We start from the raw sequence: 19,031 nt of genomic DNA, 5'->3' as shown, positions 1-19,031 counted from the left end.
GGGCTTTAATGGCATCGTCGTTACCCCCCTTAACGTATTAGGACGAAGAGACGGAGAGACTTCGGCTAGAATGTGTTAAAAATTTCAACGACTCTCCAGTAATTGACTGGTCTGGAGTTTTCTAATACTTGAGAATGTATCTATAGGCAAATTATAACCGTTTCCGAATTTCATCGGTCTTTATTGATGCAGCGTATATGCCGTTAGAAGTTAAGCTTTCTAGGTATCGCGCTAAAAGCAAAGAATTTCACACACATTAGGAACGTATATACAACTTATGAAATCGTAATTGTGAACCATCGAAGACAGATCTTCACTTTTTTTATTATCATTTTTTCATAAAATTTTCAAAACTTACGCGACATTAAAGTTACCTAACCGACCTATATATATATGTCATATAATTCGTAATAATCGACTGATGGCATTAACAATTCTCAAAAATTGAACAAATTCGAGCAGAGCTCAAGCTGCCAAAATCTTACACTTTGTTTTCCATGCATTTACGTCCGTTCGTATGTCCATTTGTCCGCCTGCACTTCTGCACTGCATTCCGCTCATATAACGAAAATTGAGGTTTATCCGGCAAAAAATACTATTTTCAATGCCTTATGATGAAAATCATATTATAAAAGCAATTTAACATAAAAAAATTAACTGTACCAAATTTGGACTATCTCGGCCTATTTGTTAGATACTGCGCTATATATGGATTTCATGAAAATTGATCCTTTACAGGACAGAAAAATCTAGATTTTAATATGCTATGATGAAAATCAGCCCATAATTGTTATTTGACATAAAAAACTATTCTAATGGACCGCCATCATTTGCCAAGAGATCTAATTGTTAATATACAGTCTCATAATATTATGTTCCTATAAAAACGGTTTTGTGTTCTATGGAGAAATAAGAATTATGTTAGACAATGTTGTGTACGGTATTCAATAGTCGGCCTAGCTCAACTATAATGTTTTCACTTTTGTTATATATTTTTGAATAACAATGGTGGGTATAAAAGATGCGGTCACAGACGAATAAAATTTTTCTTTTTTTTTTAATCAAAGAAGAAAGCATTCAACCTTGTTTTGTGGACTTTCGCGGGGAATCAGAAAAACCATGTATAAAAATCGATTTTATCTAAAGGAGCGCTTGCTTCACATATGTATGTATATGAATGTATTAAATGCATAAATTCGAATGGAATGCGAGCATTTATGTTCAAAGTCACTGCTATGGGCGCTTATATTAAACTAATATATCGTTATCTAACGTGGAAGCATGAGAAATTAATTTTTCTGCAAATTTGCACGAATTTATTTCTGCTTTGAAGTAAACGCCATCTCAAGTTGGGATATAAATTCGCACTTTAATAAATGAACTTTTCAATCAGTCTGAGAATAGAGCAGTTGTAGTGTGAAATAAGTTAGTTTACGGAAGATATGTTGCGCGCCATAAAGTTAATTATGTGGATTACAGGATTCGTATGTCTAATGAACGAGGTAAGCAACTAAACGTAGAAAAGTCATTATAGTTATATCAATTATCGTTTAATAGAGATTAAGTGCTTGTGTATGCAATAAAGAGGGATCAGATTATTGCTCAAATTGTACCGAGAGTAAGGTGATTACACCCAAACATCCGCTTACTAATGAGCCTCCACAAGTGAACTTATCGCCGGTTGGCGATAACTGCTGGTGCAGTAAGCAAACAGTTGAGCCCGTTGTATTATCCGAAACCTGTTCAAAGGTAAATCAAATAAATCAAGTAATTTAGGCGGTTACAATTTTTTACCTATACTTGCGTTTGCAGCACAAAACAAAAACATGCAATTGCGAAATTTCAGATTCCATTATAAATAGTCATTTTGCTGATTCATCGCTTTATTCGACGAGATTATCAACAAAGTAAGTTTTATTACATTTGCCGATAATGCATCGATTGATTATTTTAAGCTTAAGCTAACTTATGTCTTTTTAAGTAGTCAAGACGATTCGCCGTCCGCTGATCCTGTCAGTGTTAGTTTAGCTATAAAAGCTGGCCAAGCTCTAGCCGTGCCAGAAGCTAAGCTTTCGTATGGTTTTATTCAAAAACCCATTGAAGCTCTGCCTAAAACTTTCTATTCATCCGTACAAGAGGAGAATCTTTTCGCCCATAAGAATGATGTCATCACTTTACACAAATCTTTGCCTATAGAAGACGAAAGGCAAACTGACGATTACTTTGATATCGACGACGAAAGGGATGCTTTAGCAAATGATGGATCGAAAGATCTACGATTAACTTACAAACAATTGGGTTATGTAACGGAAAGACTTCCAAATCCAAAATTTCAAAGGTTTTTTTCTTCGGCCTCTTCGTCTTCTTCTTCCTCATCATCTTCGGTCCATGATTCAATTTATTACGGAAGCAAAGAAAATGGAAAGAATTCGGCACACGACCTAGATACGTATCGAAAGTGATAAATACTCGATTATAAGAAAGAATGTAAAAGCAAAGAGAGTAAATAAAATAAATATATAAAGAAATTACTTTCGTTTGAGCTTGGATTTTGGATGTCCTCTATTTAGATTCAATATAAATTTCAGCTAAATCGATTTTACTATTAGTCCGTTAATGGGTAAAAATGTAAATTCAATGTTACTGTGAGTTATTTTTTTTGGTCACTTCCTTTGACCCAACAATTGATTTAATTGAAATTTTCGGTTGCTAGGACTTTTTTGGATGTAATTACTAAAGCACAATATTCCTCGTTGACGCTCTTTCATTTAGTAAAGTGAAGCTATCCTTATAGCGGATAAGCGGTCAAAACATTCCAAAGCCAAAGCCAAAGCAAATGTGTGTGTTTCTAAAACGTGAAAGAGTTGCACCTATGAAAATTAAAGAAGACGCTATCTATAGCAAACAATAGTAGATATAAATTAATTAAAAGTATTATTTATCTTCTTCTTCTTCTTTTCTACAAATATTACAATAGTCACAATGTTCTGTCCTATGTTAAGAAAGTAAGCTAAGGAGCTTAAAACTTTGAAATTTGTCCAAACTTTCAACTTTTTATATCCATCATCCAAGGATGATACGGGAAACATACGTTCACTTATACACACAAACATTGGAAAGGAAAACAAGTAAGAACATTATAGTCGAGCTAGATCGTCCTACACAACATTAGTTAACACAATTCTTATTTTTAGTATAGAACACAAAAATTATATCTTCTTTCTATATAAAAGCAAATTTTTTATGTGCTTGGGTCCAAAACGCTACCCAACGTATGACAAGTTTAATCCCTACATAGGGCAGAATTCAAAAATAGGCAGAGATTTCCCAATTTTTGTAGAGTTCATTTTTGTATGAAATTACGATAATATTATGGGTCAATTTCCATCACCACTTGTTAAAACTTAGACTTTGTTGCTCTACAAAGTTTCAATTTAGGTGAGAGTCCTTATTAGGGAAGCGTTTATGCTGAATTACTATTGTGATATCATTTTCATCGTGGAGTATTGAAAATTATATCTTTTTCTCGTATGAACTTCAGTTGTCGTTATTTGGGACGGGTTACAAATATTGCTCCAACTGGTCCAAGGCTTGCATATCAATTTAATATGCCGAAATAATACCACTTAGCCACTTCTGCCGAGAAATTTTGAAAATTGCAACTTTTTTTTATATCCGCGATTTTTCAGAATAGGGCGTTATATGGGGCACGGTCGAAAAAACGGAACGATCCGAATCATTTTCAATGGCTTTGGTCCTTGGGTTAAAACACGTCATTGCAACAAATTTCATCAAAATATCTCGACAATTGCCACCTGCAGCTTGAACACAAGCTTACATGGACAGACATCAGACGGGCAAACGATTTTTCGATTTCTTAATATAAGTTTCTTAAGCGTCTTTGTAAATTTTGTTGTAGATTGTAAAGCTTCGTCTCGCTTTGATTATGGCTTCCTTTGGAAAGTTCGCTTCTCGATTATGTTCGGGGCTTTTGATATTACATAAGCTTAAAAGAAACAGTTGTGTATTAGAAACGGGAAAGGGTTGCTAATGGGACGTCATATTACTTGAATTTGCTGTAACGTCCCATTTATAAGAACTTGACGACATAAAGACCGAAACTTTGGACATGACGTCGCTAATCGGCACTTTATTATTAAATCGAAAGTTTAGGAAGTGGTTATCATTTCATTGCATCAGATAAACGCTTGTAATGTCCATTATAATTGAAAGACTTTACCGACATCTAACAAGTAAGAGAGTTATATTCGGCTGGGGTCGAATCTTTTACACCTACTACCATTCACTTCATCATACCATGCTTTTATGCTGAGTCACATAGAAGTGACTGGGATAGAATCTGTTTCCCGCCTTTTAATTTACTTAACGAAAAGTTTATTTCAAACAAATGTTGATATAAAATTGACACTCATGTCAAAGGAAATTAATCTATCGCCGCGTGACTTACTTAATACGTTTCGCTTGTCGCTTTCTAGTCTGCCAACCCTTTCATTTGATACGCATTTCATTGCACTCCTAGGAAAAAACGAATGCGCTATTCTGTAGCGTCCACTACGCTTTATTTGGGACCAAGCCTTTTTTAGACGGACAAAGTGTCATCATGTGAAGAATGTACGCAACGTTCTGTCTTCTTAATCTTATGAGTGATAAAAAATGAGTTAGAAAAGTGAAATAAATGCAAATTTGATCGCTTATAACTTTGTATGAGCGTGGTGGATTTCTTCCATTTTTGAACATGAGTAGTAGCAGCATCCCTCATAAAATAAAATTAGAAAATTTCAGCCTTCGTTCTTTGTTATTCGTAATTTATGAATAATGAATAACAATAATAAAAAATTGTTGCCTAGAGAAACAGATGTTCGCTCAATTTACGCTTTACTATGGGCGTGTCCTTCGATCAGTTAATCTATTTCCAACATTTTCAATGTTTCTACAAAATTTTATGACCATATTTTAACCCTTGCTGGAGCATCACACAGACACGTAGGCGCACAGACGGACAAGCTTAATTAGATCGATTGAGAGAATAAAGTTTCTAAAGCTTCCTCTCGGTTGTTGCAAACATTATGACAGCATGTGCATATCTCTGTTCCCCGTATAAGTGAAAACTTATTATATTCGCATTAACCTTGAAATATTGAACGAATTATTTAAAAAATCAGCAGAAATTGCAAGTCTTCCGCAATCATATTAAAACAGAAATAAGACACGCATAACTGTTCGAAGTTGCATTAAAAGCATAACGTAAAATAAATAAAATCCGATAAGTAGCGACATACATTCAGTTGCATTTGCACTTTTACTAAACATTATACACTGAGAAGAAGTAGAAAACGCAAAGAAATTAAATCGATCTCTTCAAAATCAATTAAGACGAGATCAATATGAATGATAAATATATACGATACAATTTACTGTTTGCTAGCGTCATTCTTCTTAGAACAGTAAGTGCATCTATAAACTATCAAGAAGGCATTCTCAGCTCTTGAGGTAATATGTCGCCCTAGGTAATAATGGGACGATGCTCACCTCTTGAAATTGTTTATTCGGGCGATAGCTGCGATTGTCCTAAGCACTATGGCTATACGGTGAATATACCTCCATCTCCTTCTGGCTACTACTACACTCACAACATTTACGATTATAAGATCGACAATCCCCAAAGAAGATATCCTAAGCCAAGCTATATTTATGGCTTCACGATTGAAGAGCCCTACACCGCGAAGCCCTTAATTGAAAAAAAGTTTAATGGCTATGCTAAAATAGATCGCATTACTGCTAAGCATCAAGGTAAACAATATTATATTAAGCCCATGTATATTTTCGTGGCAAAATTTTTAGCAGATAGCGTTGACTCGACGTCTCGGTTTAGCGGATAAATCACTTTGATCATAGCTTTCACTTGGCGCAATCGCGTTTTAGCGATCACAGAGAACGGACCTAACCTCAGGAACAACTCTTAATGGCTTTAAGAAATTTTATTCTTAATATATACTCGTTTTGTTTTTCTTCTTTCCTTAAACGTCATTTCGCTCATATTTCATTAATTGTTTCAGATTGTATTGTTGAGTTAAATTCCAAAGAGAGAACTTGCCTGCAAACTCAGCATTCACATCGATATCCTAAAGAAGTTACGACTATATCGCAGAGGAATGAAACAACTAATGCGGCAAATGAAGCGCTTACAGCTAAATATGTGCAGGTGCGCCCAAGCGATGACGTTCCGTACATTCGCCGTAAGCGCGAAGTGCTGACAAAAGGGAGATTTTCGCTTACTAAAGTTAAAACGACACCGAGAACGCTTTTGCCGAGCTTTAAAGGGAAATTCTTGGAAAAAAAGGCTAAATTAATGAAAATGTTTTCCAAAGCTAGAACTACTGCTAGACCTCGCAGCACTGTTCGTAGTAAGCAAAATGCTCGGCAAAAGTTGCAGTCTCTTGGGCCGTTAGAAAATCTAAGAAATTTCTTACATCTTCCAAGTAAACGCGATATAAAAGGTGAATACGATTTGATTGAAAAAGAACGCGATCAACAAGATTTGCATTTGCCCGAAATTATACAATATATGCCCGAAACCTTGAATCCCAATTTCAAAAGGGCTCACTGCACAAATGCAAAGCAGGAACACAATAAACGAAATTTAAATCCCGCTAACGCAAACACTATGTCAGTGGGAACCTTGAAGGCGCTTCCTACTGCGGTCGCATTCGATAGTTTACCAAGACCTTTTGCCACCACTCGCAGACAACAGAGCATAACATATCAGTCACCAGCGCGAAATTGTTTTAAAGAAAATGCATTTTCTACATATTCTACGAGATGTAATATTAAGCGAAAACCGAATCGAATTTCCAACACACAATTGGAACGAGCGTATATGCTTCTTTAAAGCAAAATCATTCTATAACTAAAATATTGTATTTAAATGTGACAACGCCCGTAACACCCATAACCTGACTAATCAATCTATTAGGGTGTTTGTATATAACCAATAAAAAATTGATATATTTTTAGGCCTTAAGTTTTGCGTTTCAAATGAAACTTGTCTGCCGGACGCAAAGCCGTGCGCGGCGTACATTCAAAGCAATCAAATCCGTTCCAGAAATGATAGACAACACATTTCAAGAAGGCAAAATCAAGAGGATGGTGTACAAAAATTTGGTAGGAACGCTAGGAAAGACTGCGTTAAGTGGTCCGTAAGTTGTAAATATTTGAAGTTAAATCGCCAACCACGTTAAGAAAGCTCTTTTTAACCAATTCAAGTCATGACAAGGAAAAAATTCGCTGAAGGTCATAATTCAGTTGGTCTGTGAAAAATTGTGAAATGAATGACTTATAAGGAAAGCAATAAGACATTCGTTCGGGGCAATAAAGTTACATGAATAATTTATTTTTATTGTTTTGCCTGGATGCCCATTCGTCGCATTAACTTGTCCGCCCGCTTACCCAAGTGGTGGAAGAGGCAATATTTATAGTCTGCTTTTCGTATTAGTTTTCGATAAAGTGAATGAATTTTGAATTTTTTTGGGTAGAGGGAGAAGGTTCCTTAACGATGTTAGTACTCTGTTTGATTTTTTTTAATTTTAGAATAAAAGTGGAAATTTATATATATATATATTTGTGGAACTTCATATATATGTGTTGTAAATTATGGGCTACAGCAAAAAACACGTAAAACAACGCTTCGGTGATGGGTGTAAAAACAGCGATCGTTTCATAGAAGACACAAAATTGTTCTATTTACGTCGGTTTCTTTATTTTTGGTTAAAAAATCATATGCTTTTGTTTACATTTTGCTGTAGAACCATATGGGAGTTTTTAACTCGAAATCGACGCCTCATTGTGTCAGCGCCCTTACCGCTTAGTTTTTACCATAAATTAAAGCAAAAGAAAATCCTTATTTGATGATCTTATATACGTACATACATTCACACAGAGTTAACGCTAACGCACTTTGTTTCTGGATTTGATACAATTACGAAAGAAAATTGAAATTTTTTAATCGATTAAAAAGAAAAACGTTGATTGTGTATATGAAATTTAGCTTCCGCTTCGGTTTTTCAACTGGTTTTGCTTCACGTAAAAGATATCATTCAGCATATTTTGATGACCTGCGCTTTTTTTGTTTTACGTATGCACAACACTATTGCATTTTCCCGTATCTGTCAAATTACACGAAAGCTGAATACCCCAGCTTTTGCGTTAGCATTAGTTGCTAAGAGTCTTTGTAACTAAAAAACAGCTGTAGTAGAAAAAACATATTGCTCGTTCTATACTTAGGGCACTTATTGGAGGCACTTTTCAGTATGAGACGGCCTAGTTCCTTTTCCAGCTGCATCTAACAAGAAACAACTATAAAGTCGTTTAAATAACAAATTATATGTGCGTACTTAATTTTTTAGCTATACTTGTCATATCGTCTCCAAAAGACTGAGCTCTTTTCCGTGACATGGTTCACGTGGGTGGGCACAACTTTGGTTGTAGGCTTGTGCCATTTTGGGATGGGCCTCAATGAAACGCCAACTGTTCATGCACTTGTTGTTTGGACGGTGCCCTGCAATCACAGCCTAAAGAGAGAGCCGAAAAGAAGCTAATAAAGGCATACTACGAAATACTTACATATTGTTCGTCTACTTAGCGTTAATATTTAACTTAAAAAGTTGTTTCTAGGTCGAAGAACGACTATTCAGTTCGACGGCGGTTGTTGAGCTCGTTCGGCTCGAGCACTACTTCTCTGTATAATGTCTGCATACATATCGCATTTTGCCTGGTATTTCTAATCTTTCATAGAATAGGTCTTAGTGCACAGTAGCAGGAGTCTAGGGAAAATGCAAATAAATTGTAATTTCAGTTTTATTTAAATCTTTATAAAAGTTATAAATTATCGTTTGTTACATCAAAAGTTTGATATATTCATGCAGTTTAAACAGAATCAACTGTTATTGTTTCGATTTTGACAGGCATAAATAAATATAAATAAATTTTCTTCTTTTTCCTGCTTTTTCACCCGATAGGAATGATAGCAACAAAAATGAAGACATGAACGGAAGTTTTATATGAAGCAAACAAAATCGCTTATCAGCTTTCGGCCTTGTCACGAACGAACGAAGTTTCTTAACTAATAATAGCATAGTTTGCCTAAAAAGGGTCATGGAACAACACTTCATTGACGCAATAAAGCAAAGCCAACTTTTAGCTCTTTTACGCGGGAAAACGCGTGTGAACTGAAGTTCCACAAAATGTTTAAATATTACAAACTTGAAAAATATTATTGCTTAAAGTCCATGAAAACTTTGATATCAAAAAAAATTAAAAATAAAAAATGAAGCTAACAATTTTGTAGAGACTCTGTTATAGCCATTAGAATATAGAAAGATCTTTGAATACAACAGATCTATTCGAAAAGCAAATTATAAGGTTCCAAAATTAGGTGACTTGAAACTTTAACGTTCTTTACTATGCAAATCACAGTAACAAATTTAATGTTTTTGTGTCAACTTGTTTCAAAACTTGCAAATTTTTTATCTTAAATCTTACAGACAAGAGTGGAAATCACGTAATTGTAAGCAGACTTTTGCTTTTGTGGTCAAGGGTTTTTGCTTAAAAACTAAAACTGGCGAAAACTACATCATTTATACCTGATTATCGCCACGATTTTAACAGGAATCACACGCAAATTGATTATAAAAACTGGGAATGCAGAAGCTTATGGTGGGTGGAGAAAAGTGGCAAGAATCAGCAAGCGGATCGTTGAAAGAGTGAAAGAACTTCGATTTATTAGGTGCTTGTAATGGAACTGCTTTGAATCTACTGTTTTAGTATACTGTAAATCTTGGTAGTATATTGATTTAATATGTAATTACGTATTATTTAAGTTCGGCAGCTCTTTTATCAAGGAGAGTATATTCGTTTTTATGTTAAGGCGTTTTTGCCGAATAGCCGAAGCTAAATTTTTCATATATAATTCCTCCATTTTTTGATAGCATATCTTGTTGTCATTACTTAGTATCATTTATTCAGTTATTGTCGGCACTGTTATTGTCAAATTTCATGTTACGAGAGACATCCAAATAACAGGATGCCCCAATATTTTTTACAACATGCACCTTAGCAAAATTTCAACAACTTTTCATGTTCTGTTGTCAATAAGTGTAGTAGCGATGCTAATTAGCAGCTACTTGAACGCTTGCTCTTTCCTTCTTATTATCTGCTTGGACAAGGGTTCCGTTACGAATTTTTAGATGGGATTTGACCCTGTATTAAACAATTTCAAAGCAAATTCATATAGACTTCTTTGTTTTTAAACGAATGTGCGTTATGTTTCATATATAAATGTATATATACGAAAGATCTAAAAAGTAGGGACGTACAATATATAATTTGTTTCCTCTTCATTGTTAATATCACGTTGAGAAACTCTGCCAAATGCTTCAATAAATTTCAATTACATATTCCAGAATATCTCAAATATATGTGTATGTAAATGAAATTTTTAAATATGCAAATAATAACTAACTGAAATAAAGATAAATTATTCCTATAAAATCACTTTTTTAAATCGCAAAAAATTTCCTCTTAATTTTTCATAAAAATATTTTTACTGAATCCTATTGAAGCTTTTGACGAACATACTTAGATAAGAATTAGAAAACAGATGAATTTCATCATTTATTCCATCTACTTTTTTGGCTTTGTCTTATATAAATTAAATAAATGAAAATCTTCGGTTTTTTTTTTTTTTAATTGAAAAGTTTTATTTGGTACTTAAAGTTTTTGATTGATGCCAAACTTGAAGTTGACATTAACTTGAATTGATTTAATAAAATTATTTTACAATGTGCGAAACTCTAGGATTGACCAATCGTTGATAGTCAGCACTTTAAATAATTTACTGAAACCAAAGAAAAACGTTTATTGTAAGGAGTAATGGGAGATAATTGTTTACGAAAAGTTAAAATAACAGTGGTTGATATAGTGTAACAGTTTAAAAGAATTCTTTCCCAAACAAATAGAGAGTAACGACCAAATGGCTGCTAATTAACAGCGTTACTGCTTTTATTGATAACGGAACACGAAAAGTTTCTGAAAATTTTACTAGTGTGTATTTTGAGCAAAATGTTGGAGCATCTTGTCAATTACTCGTCTCTCGGTTTACTCCTGTCTGAAAAAGAGGTAGGAAACAGAGAGAGAGAATCACCACTTTTTAACAATTGTATACATGAATACAGATATAAACATTTTTTAGATTTTTTCAGTGCCGCGTGTCAAAGAAATCTACTCTCAGAGAGACACCACGCTGCCAAGTAATAAAAGACATCTCCTCTCTGTAAAAACATCTGATGAACCGGCAGCCGTTATTTGTTATTTATTTTCATTTAGAATACATAGCAAAGTAAATTGTACTCTCAAGAAGATATTCTTACTCTCAATAAAGGCAACAACGAGTTTCATAAGAACACACAGTAAAGTAAACTTTACTCTCAAAAAGACAAAATCTTAAATAACAAAACAAACACACATATACAACGTACATGCATGCAGAGTTTGAATATTTTGATGTTTGCCGTTGTTGTTGCTCCTACAGTCTCTCAGTCTTCTTCGAACGAGTTGATTGATAAAGATGCGGGAATTTTGTATCGCGAGAGCTTGTACGAAATAAACTGAGAAGAAAATTTTCTATGAGAATTAGACAAGAAGTTTAGATATTACAAACATAAAAAGTGTTCTTACTCGAAATCCGTGAAAATTATAATATCTACAAAAATATAAAGGCGTATAACATTTAATTTTTATTATACAGCGGGAGTCTATTTATTATTCGTTAATATTGTGCTCTTAACGTTTTAGTAAATATAAAATAAATGTGAAACCGGGCGATGTGTGATTACTTTTCTTTGCTATTTTGTTTTTTTTTTTTTTAAATATAATGAAATAGAATATTCAAGTGTATATACAAAAATAGATATAAAAGTGAGCTAATATTTATTACCAAAAGAAAATTCTAAATACAAAGAAGCAATAAAAAACATACGGGTTTATAATATATATATTTATATATTTATATATACGCATTTATATATGCACATCAAGAAACAAAATTGTGCGTCACAAGCTTTTATTTAGTATTCTAATAAAGTTATATTTTTTAATTACATATGCACAAATAATGAAGATATTTCTTGTGCAAAGCGTTAATGTATTCTTGTTTTCATTAAATTTTCATTAATACATGTTTTGTCTCTTTCCCTCTACAGTATATTGATGCATTTTTCTCTTGAATTAAATTTATTGAATTAAAAAGTGACACAAAACTTTGGAATCTTTTAACCACTTATAATTTATGCCGAGATAAGAAAAAGATGCGTTGACGACATTTAATATTTTTGTTTTTTGCTTTTATATATTAATTGTATTATTTAATATATTATTAAATTTATCGAAAAGTGCGTCTATAGTGCAAGGGTTAGCTGGTGAAACTCTGATGACTTAAGTTGAAAAAATCTTAAGAGAAAAAACGAAAACTTGCACGAGAGAGATCTATCGAAAGAGAGGAAGGAAACATAATTTTGAAATTAATACCGCGTAAAAGTTTTTCTAATTATTTCAGATCACAGTAGTGCAAGTAGGGTAATAAATTAAAGAATATTTTTTCTTCCATAAATTTGCCAAATAAAAGAAAAAAAAAAGCTTTTACTCAAAAAAAAAACCCAGTCATATAAAACTTCCAAACAATAAGTCGAGCAGCCGATAAACATGGGAAATATTCACACAACTGGTCCAAATGAAGCCTTAATTGTATCAGGTGAGTTTCCATCTTATGGTAGACGTATATCTCTTGCTCTGATTTATCTAGAAGACAGTTTTAAATCATTGGCATATATTATTAGTTCCAACTAAGAACGATAGGCATATTCACCGAAATTGTCAAAAAACAGATCATAATTTATTATTTCTTTCAAAGCTATTGACGCATCCTTGGATGTAGTCATCTATATATCGTTAGTTGTCTGATTGATGTTTGGACCTAAGCTACTTGTTCTCTGTTAGATAAATTTCATCGGTTCAAAATGCTCTGAAAGTAATCATTATAGCTTTGAAAAAAGGGACAATAGGGACCCAGACAATAACATATAAGGTCCCTTGCGATCATATCATTAGGAAAATATGGTTTTCTTGGAATCTATTGCGAGAAAATATCTTCGATGCCAAAAATCTTAACGCAAATATTGTGAAAAGACCTAAATGTCTTATTTGTCGTTCGAGTTAACTCTTCGAGCATCATATGTCGATTGTCAAGAATCAGCTTCTGACATTCATATGCCAGATTACATATATTTTTTTGTTCGCAGCCATTAAGGATCAATCTGTAATGACGACAACATATATCATTCGCTGTACTGACTAGCTGAGTAGCGTCTTGATATGTAGATAATAACGCGTCCTAGACAATTGTTGAAAACAGCAACTTGTTGGCATTTTGTTCGAGAGTAGTGATTACGTTAGAAAACAACAAAAAAGGTGAAGTTTGAAGAGATACCTGGCACCCTAAATATGTTCGGAGATAGCGAATTGTGCCGCGTTTATAGTCACAGTGGAATAGGCACATTGTGTCACGAGCCTATGCCTACAATGGGAAAGTTGTATGAATGATGGTTCGAATTTCTGCCATATTCATTTTATTCTGCACATCTCTAGGCTGCGAAGACTATACGAAAGTCGTAGGATAATGTGCCAAGAAAACACATTTGGATCCCATAATGCATTCATTAGGGAAACTAAAGTTTACATTGATTATTTTCACAAATGGTTTGAGAAAAATGTTAAAGGGAAGGATTTTATTGATCAACAAAGTCGAATTTCGCAATAAAATTATTGCGAATTGGGAATTATTGACCTATGTATTATTCGTTGATAAGTTTGTAAGCTTCACGCTTTCGTATTGACGAACTCTGCATGAAGCCACTTAGTCTTACAAGCTGCGGGGCAGGTGGTGCAGTGCTGGCGATAATTATTTACGCCTAAAAAACTTTGGCTTAATTAATTATTACGTGAAATCTGCATAGAACTGTCACTTGCGCTTTGAGAGGTTCCTTGAATGTTTCTCATCTTTTCGCAGCATCCTCTGTAAGAGTTTTGTTTGTTTACGTACCCACACAGATGAAAAAAGTTTCATCATACAGAAGAATTTGGTATATAAAACCGTAATCCTGTTCATGGCTTTCCAGAATTTAACCATTTAATGTTTTGTATTGACAATTCATACTTTGGTGCTCGGTGTAAACACAAAATCATTATTCATATTTCTTCCAAGTCTTATATAAGCCTTGTTCACAAATTCCCAATCGAATCCGGGAACTCGCTTTTGCTTAACCATATCATGCCTTTCTTTTTTCTCCAACTCATTTTTGAACTTAAGTTCGTATCACTGAATTGTGATGTTTACATTAACGGAACGTTTTGTGCATTCGCATATTACGATTCGACTCTCTTCATTCGACTGTCTGCTTATATGCACTTTTGCAAGCAAATTATCACTGCCTAACCTTATTGTCAAATTTATCGTTTATTCCCTTCTTCGTACGACATGCTTATGTTTATCTCTCTTGGTGTCTTAAAAAATCGGCTAATTTCCACGCAGATTCATTTTATAAAATGATATAAAATTTATTTGCATTTTTAAAAAAAAATTAAAAAGTTTTAAAATTTAGCGCGTCTCTGCATCTCAAATTAATGTCCTGTTAAGACTAAATCGTATTTTTATAAAAAAATGGGATCGCTTGCCTTTAGTTGTACAAACACCGTGAACATCAGCAATACAATCGACTAATTGAAATGTTCACTTGGCTATAATACCATCGCTGCAACGCTAGAAAATATTCAAATCTTATGCTAAAAGGCCACTTACATTACTTTCCAAGCAAACCAACACAACTTTTGAAAAAAATTATCTTTTAAAGAGTGGAAATATTGATTTTTTTTATCCTTTGAAATTGTTAAATAACACCGAGAGTAATAACACGCATATCAGTAAATGCCCTCCATCGACAATAACAACAATAATATATGCCCCATACGCTCTATATACAGTTTCATACATGCTTGCTTTGCACGAGAATTGAAGGAACGAACAAAGCATAAAGCAGAGGTTTTTACTTCCGTTTTCAGTTACATTTTACTATTAGAAAAAAAAAAAAAAAACATAACGGCGCCGGCCGGTCTTCTCCTTTACACTATTTATGTGTTTATGATGATGGGAAATGATTGTGTACAGTGAAGCAATCAAGAGCTTTACGACGCGAAATATTCAGCAATAGAAAAGGATTAAAAATGGCTTAGCTTTTATATAATTAAAAGGGAATTTCTTTTTATATAATCGATTTGCAAAGGAGCCTCCTAAAGAATGAATCGTCAAGTCAATAAGGAATTTCCGTGACAAATGTATATTTCGTATATCTAATAATTACAGGACTGGGGGTAAATATTGAAGCAATTACGCCTGGGTAAAGGTGCGGTCTTCGAGAGATTCGTTCACGATTACTTGCTTCAACTTCACAAACGGTGTCGTTCTCATTACTTATACTCTGCTGATGGTTGCTGGGAGAAAATCTCTAAAAGCATTCTTTTTCTCCTATTGCCTAATTTATTTGGCGTTGCGTTTCGCTAATCCCCTGGTATCATCTCTTCGTTTTTACGATTCGACTCGAACGATTTTCTTTCGCGTTTTCTGGCACATCAACAGATAATTTGATCGTTCAGCATATAACATGAATAGTTAGGTGCAGGGTACTACATGCGTTGCTCGACTATCTATGTCCAAATAATGTCTTAAATTTATTGCCAAATGTTTTATTATTATACCTATCATCGAAGGATGAGCGGTATGTTCATTTTGTCAAAACGTTTGCAATACCCGAAGGTAGCTCCAGACATCCCGCAAAGTATATATTTTGATTATTTTGATTAGCATTACATTCTGAATCGATTTAAGCATGTAAGGTTGTCCGTCTGTCCGTCTGTTCGATGTGTAACGCCTCTTGGCCGCAAAAATGAAGTTATCGATTTCAAATTTGGCAGAAATGTTGGAAGTTCTTGCATGCAGATTGCTATTGCAAAAGGGGCCATATTGACCGATAGGTACGCCTGCCGAACTACGTAAATTGAGATCACGCCTACCCAATATGATTGTGTATATAATTTGAAACAAGTTTAGCTTTGCAAAATCCGTCGTCTGTCCATATATCCATCTGCCCAACAGTGTAGTATCTGTGATCGACATTCTCCCACTCGCAAAAATGAAGATATCGCGAAAAGAATTTGAAAAGAAACTTTCGCAAACACCATATAAATGTACACTTTTATTTGGAAAATAATAAAAATCACTCGCACCCACCGAATATTATAGAGTATGAAAATTCAGTTCTTCCTTTTTTTTACTCTATTTTCCGGTAACTGTGATGGGTATAAAAGATTAGGTCATGACCGAATATAATTTTCGAATTTATTGGTAAATTTCGCATTTCTTGTAAAGATTAAAATATTTTTAATATTAATTTACTTGTTTATTTACATATAAACCTTAAGTGCAATACAATACCGGCCGAATTAGACTAGATCCTTAAAAATAAATCTTATGCTAGATATTTAGTTTTTGTAAAGTAATCACTTGGCGGGAAAATTCTACCATCTTTTACTACCTCCAGGTAATTTTGCTTGTTAAACTAACGTAAATAGGCAGAATGCGTTATGTAGGAGCTTATTATTTAAGGGGCACAGTGAAAAAGTGAAGTGGATAAAGTGCATTTAAATATTGCATTTGACTTGACTTTCAGAAAGGAAGTAACGCTTATAAAAACTTATATGACCCATAGGCAAGTGAAGTTGTTAATGTTCGTTCTCCTCAAATATAGTTTACAAATTTCGTTCCAGAGATTTCAGTGTCACCGTAACCGTCACCACATCTAACCACTTTGCAATTGCAAGGTAACTCGGTATACACCGCCCGCCCGCTGACGAACGCATAAAGCGTCTTCAAATCAAAATGTTTTCTTTAAAATACGATAGAACTTTCCCATCATACCAATAATACCAATTATTCATTTAACTAATTATGGGATGCCTTCGTTTCGCTAGTGTAATTATGATTAAAAGTAGTAATATGTTCTCCGAAGCTGGCAAAGAGATTAACTGATTCCAACCAAATTTTCCAAGGCCAAAGAGCTCGAATTGCGTCTGAACTTATTCTGTTGAATTAAGGTAATACCTTTAGGAAGGAGACCACACGACCCAGGCATAGTTAAATATTGGTCTTACCATGCTCATGATATACACAGCCCTTTTGTAACGAACAGATTACCGAGCTTTTTGTAAAGCCTAGCTATGCCTTGGAGCTATTTATGCAACTTGAAACATAGTCTCAGTGAACGAATCAGCCCTTTCCCATTTATGTGAATCGATGCAATTCTCATTGGTAAATATTATACCCTTTTTCTTGAAAATGGAAGCTTCATTATCAAAATGTAGATGGAAGAACAAACATGTTCTTCAATATAAGAAAATAGATGTAGAAAGAGGATTACATAGGTATACGTTAAGGCCCAGATTACCTACATTGGCGTGAATTGGAAGTCCTACATATGCGATCCTGCCATCGAAAAATATTTCAAAATACGTGTACACCTCGGCAGTATTCATCTTCCATTGGAATAAATTTTCCCAGCATTTAACCAATTTGTAATCCACCTCCCGCGTAACTTGCCTTCCATCTTTTAAATATCCTTCTATGATTGCAGCAGATTGTTGATAATATTTTGTCAGCAAATGAAATTCGAAACGGACTAGCTGTGCCGCATGAAAAAAAGGTGTGAATAATAGCGTATCCGCTTACTACAAACACCCTATGCTTGATGATTTTTGGTTGGTTGATATTGCAAAGCCCTCAATAATCTCAATAATATTTAAATTATTTAAATAGGAATATAATTGGCCTTGTCAAGTAATGAGTAGCCGTCCCACATACTTCCACTTTTAAGGCCAACGCACACAAAAACGTTCCATCCTTTCTCTACTTACAATTCTTTCTGACCGCCGCTGTGCCTGCACGTATAGAGGACGTCGCCTGAATGGCTGGTCAAATATTAAACGCAAAAAAAAAAAAAATATGATCAAACAATAGGAGTATTTGTGTCAATCATTCGGGTCACCAGTAGTGGCGGCCTCGGATTGCCAGTTGGTTTCAAAACTCAAACAATTTCAATGCTTTCTGAGTTTTTCCTTAAATATACAATTTTCTACAATCGTAGACCGACGTTTTGATGTGTTTCGAGCAAATTGGATTTCAAAAGGGTTTCTTGTGATAAACAAATTAGAGAGCCGTTCAAAAAAATATATCCCTGCAACATTATTTTTCATTTTCGCCCCGCGGAAATTTCAATCAGCCTAGAAATTTTATTGTTTCACTTCGGGAAGAATCATGTATGTAAATAACTTTCCTTTTTTTTTATTGTTATATTCTTCAGTACACTAGAACGACAAAAATTTTGAATCTATTTAAAGCAATCACGAAGTGACAAAATCCAAAACGTTATTTGTTACGTGGAGTAATATAAAACAATTTAGTGGTACTGGTGCCTTTAAAAAAAATGCTCCAGAGTATGCTGGCAGACAATTAGTCTATAGACATCAAAGTTGTTTTCAAGTAAAAAAGAAATGCAAATGTTTGTTGATTTCTTTTTTCCTCTCAAAAACAATTTTTTTTTTTGGACAGTTGACAACTGCCCTCAAAAGCACGAAAAAATGCGAACGACCTTTGTTTGAAATGATAACACTGCAGATGACAAAGGCAGCGGGTTGTAAGTTATTTCCTTTCAACTCGATGAGTCATTATTTTAGAAAAAAAAAAAATTGTATGTGGTTTAGGGCGAATCGGTTTCCACCCGTTACGCGTTTGTTTATATTTATTATAAAGGAATGAATATTTTGAAATAAATGAAGAATATTTTGTTATTTTAAAT

General features: G+C 34.0%; 4 protein-coding genes across 10 annotated transcripts in view; 3 read left to right on the top strand and 1 right to left on the bottom strand.

Annotated features, from left to right (window-relative positions):
- The window catches only part of LOC119637235 (adenosylhomocysteinase-like), a 287,510-nt gene that overhangs the window by 53,184 nt on the left and 215,295 nt on the right, over positions 1 to 19,031 (bottom strand). The window lies entirely within an intron of this gene.
- On the top strand, positions 1,361 to 2,503 carry LOC119637230. 2 transcript variants are annotated; one of them, XM_038033102.1, is made up of 4 exons: positions 1,361 to 1,502; positions 1,558 to 1,749; positions 1,813 to 1,907; positions 1,982 to 2,503. In XM_038033102.1, exons 1-4 carry the CDS (start codon positions 1,443 to 1,445, stop codon positions 2,460 to 2,462), a joined length of 828 nt encoding a protein of 275 aa, XP_037889030.1. In that variant the 5' UTR covers positions 1,361 to 1,442; the 3' UTR covers positions 2,463 to 2,503. The 2 variants fall into 2 exon arrangements, with proteins under 2 accessions (XP_037889030.1, XP_037889031.1); XM_038033103.1 differs by having other exon boundaries at positions 1,364 to 1,502; positions 1,985 to 2,496.
- On the top strand, positions 5,300 to 7,112 carry LOC119637228. The gene is made up of 3 exons (XM_038033100.1): positions 5,300 to 5,465; positions 5,529 to 5,811; positions 6,078 to 7,112. Exons 1-3 carry the CDS (start codon positions 5,406 to 5,408, stop codon positions 6,908 to 6,910), a joined length of 1,176 nt encoding a protein of 391 aa, XP_037889028.1. The 5' UTR covers positions 5,300 to 5,405; the 3' UTR covers positions 6,911 to 7,112.
- LOC119637227 (flotillin-2) overlaps positions 11,682 to 19,031 on the top strand; it is a 217,893-nt gene continuing 210,543 nt past the window's right edge. For 2 of the 6 annotated variants that reach the window (XM_038033097.1, XM_038033091.1), the window contains exon 1: positions 12,078 to 12,823. In XM_038033097.1, the coding sequence (XP_037889025.1) occupies positions 12,775 to 12,823 (49 nt within the window). In that variant the 5' untranslated portion in view covers positions 12,078 to 12,774. Of the gene's footprint in view, positions 11,902 to 11,954; positions 11,992 to 12,077; positions 12,824 to 19,031 lie in introns of those variants that run through there. The other 4 variants (XM_038033096.1, XM_038033092.1, XM_038033093.1 and 1 more) reach the window with 4 other exon arrangements.

Source organism: Glossina fuscipes, unplaced genomic scaffold (assembly GCF_014805625.2).
Source record: "Glossina fuscipes isolate IAEA_lab_2018 unplaced genomic scaffold, Yale_Gfus_2 43, whole genome shotgun sequence".
NCBI lineage: Eukaryota > Metazoa > Arthropoda > Insecta > Diptera > Glossinidae > Glossina > Glossina fuscipes.
This window is presented reverse-complemented; position numbering and strand designations above follow the sequence as displayed.

Coding starts and splice junctions, on each gene's coding strand:
- LOC119637230 (XM_038033102.1), top strand. CDS start 1,443: ATGTTGCGCGCCATAAAGTTAATTATGTGGATTACAGGATTCGTATGT. Junction 1,750..1,812: donor TATCCGAAACCTGTTCAAAG/GTAAATCAAATA, acceptor TTGCGTTTGCAG/CACAAAACAAAAACATGCAA. Junction 1,908..1,981: donor TCGACGAGATTATCAACAAA/GTAAGTTTTATT, acceptor TGTCTTTTTAAG/TAGTCAAGACGATTCGCCGT.
- LOC119637228 (XM_038033100.1), top strand. CDS start 5,406: ATGAATGATAAATATATACGATACAATTTACTGTTTGCTAGCGTCATT. Junction 5,466..5,528: donor GCGTCATTCTTCTTAGAACA/GTAAGTGCATCT, acceptor ATGTCGCCCTAG/GTAATAATGGGACGATGCTC. Junction 5,812..6,077: donor CATTACTGCTAAGCATCAAG/GTAAACAATATT, acceptor TAATTGTTTCAG/ATTGTATTGTTGAGTTAAAT.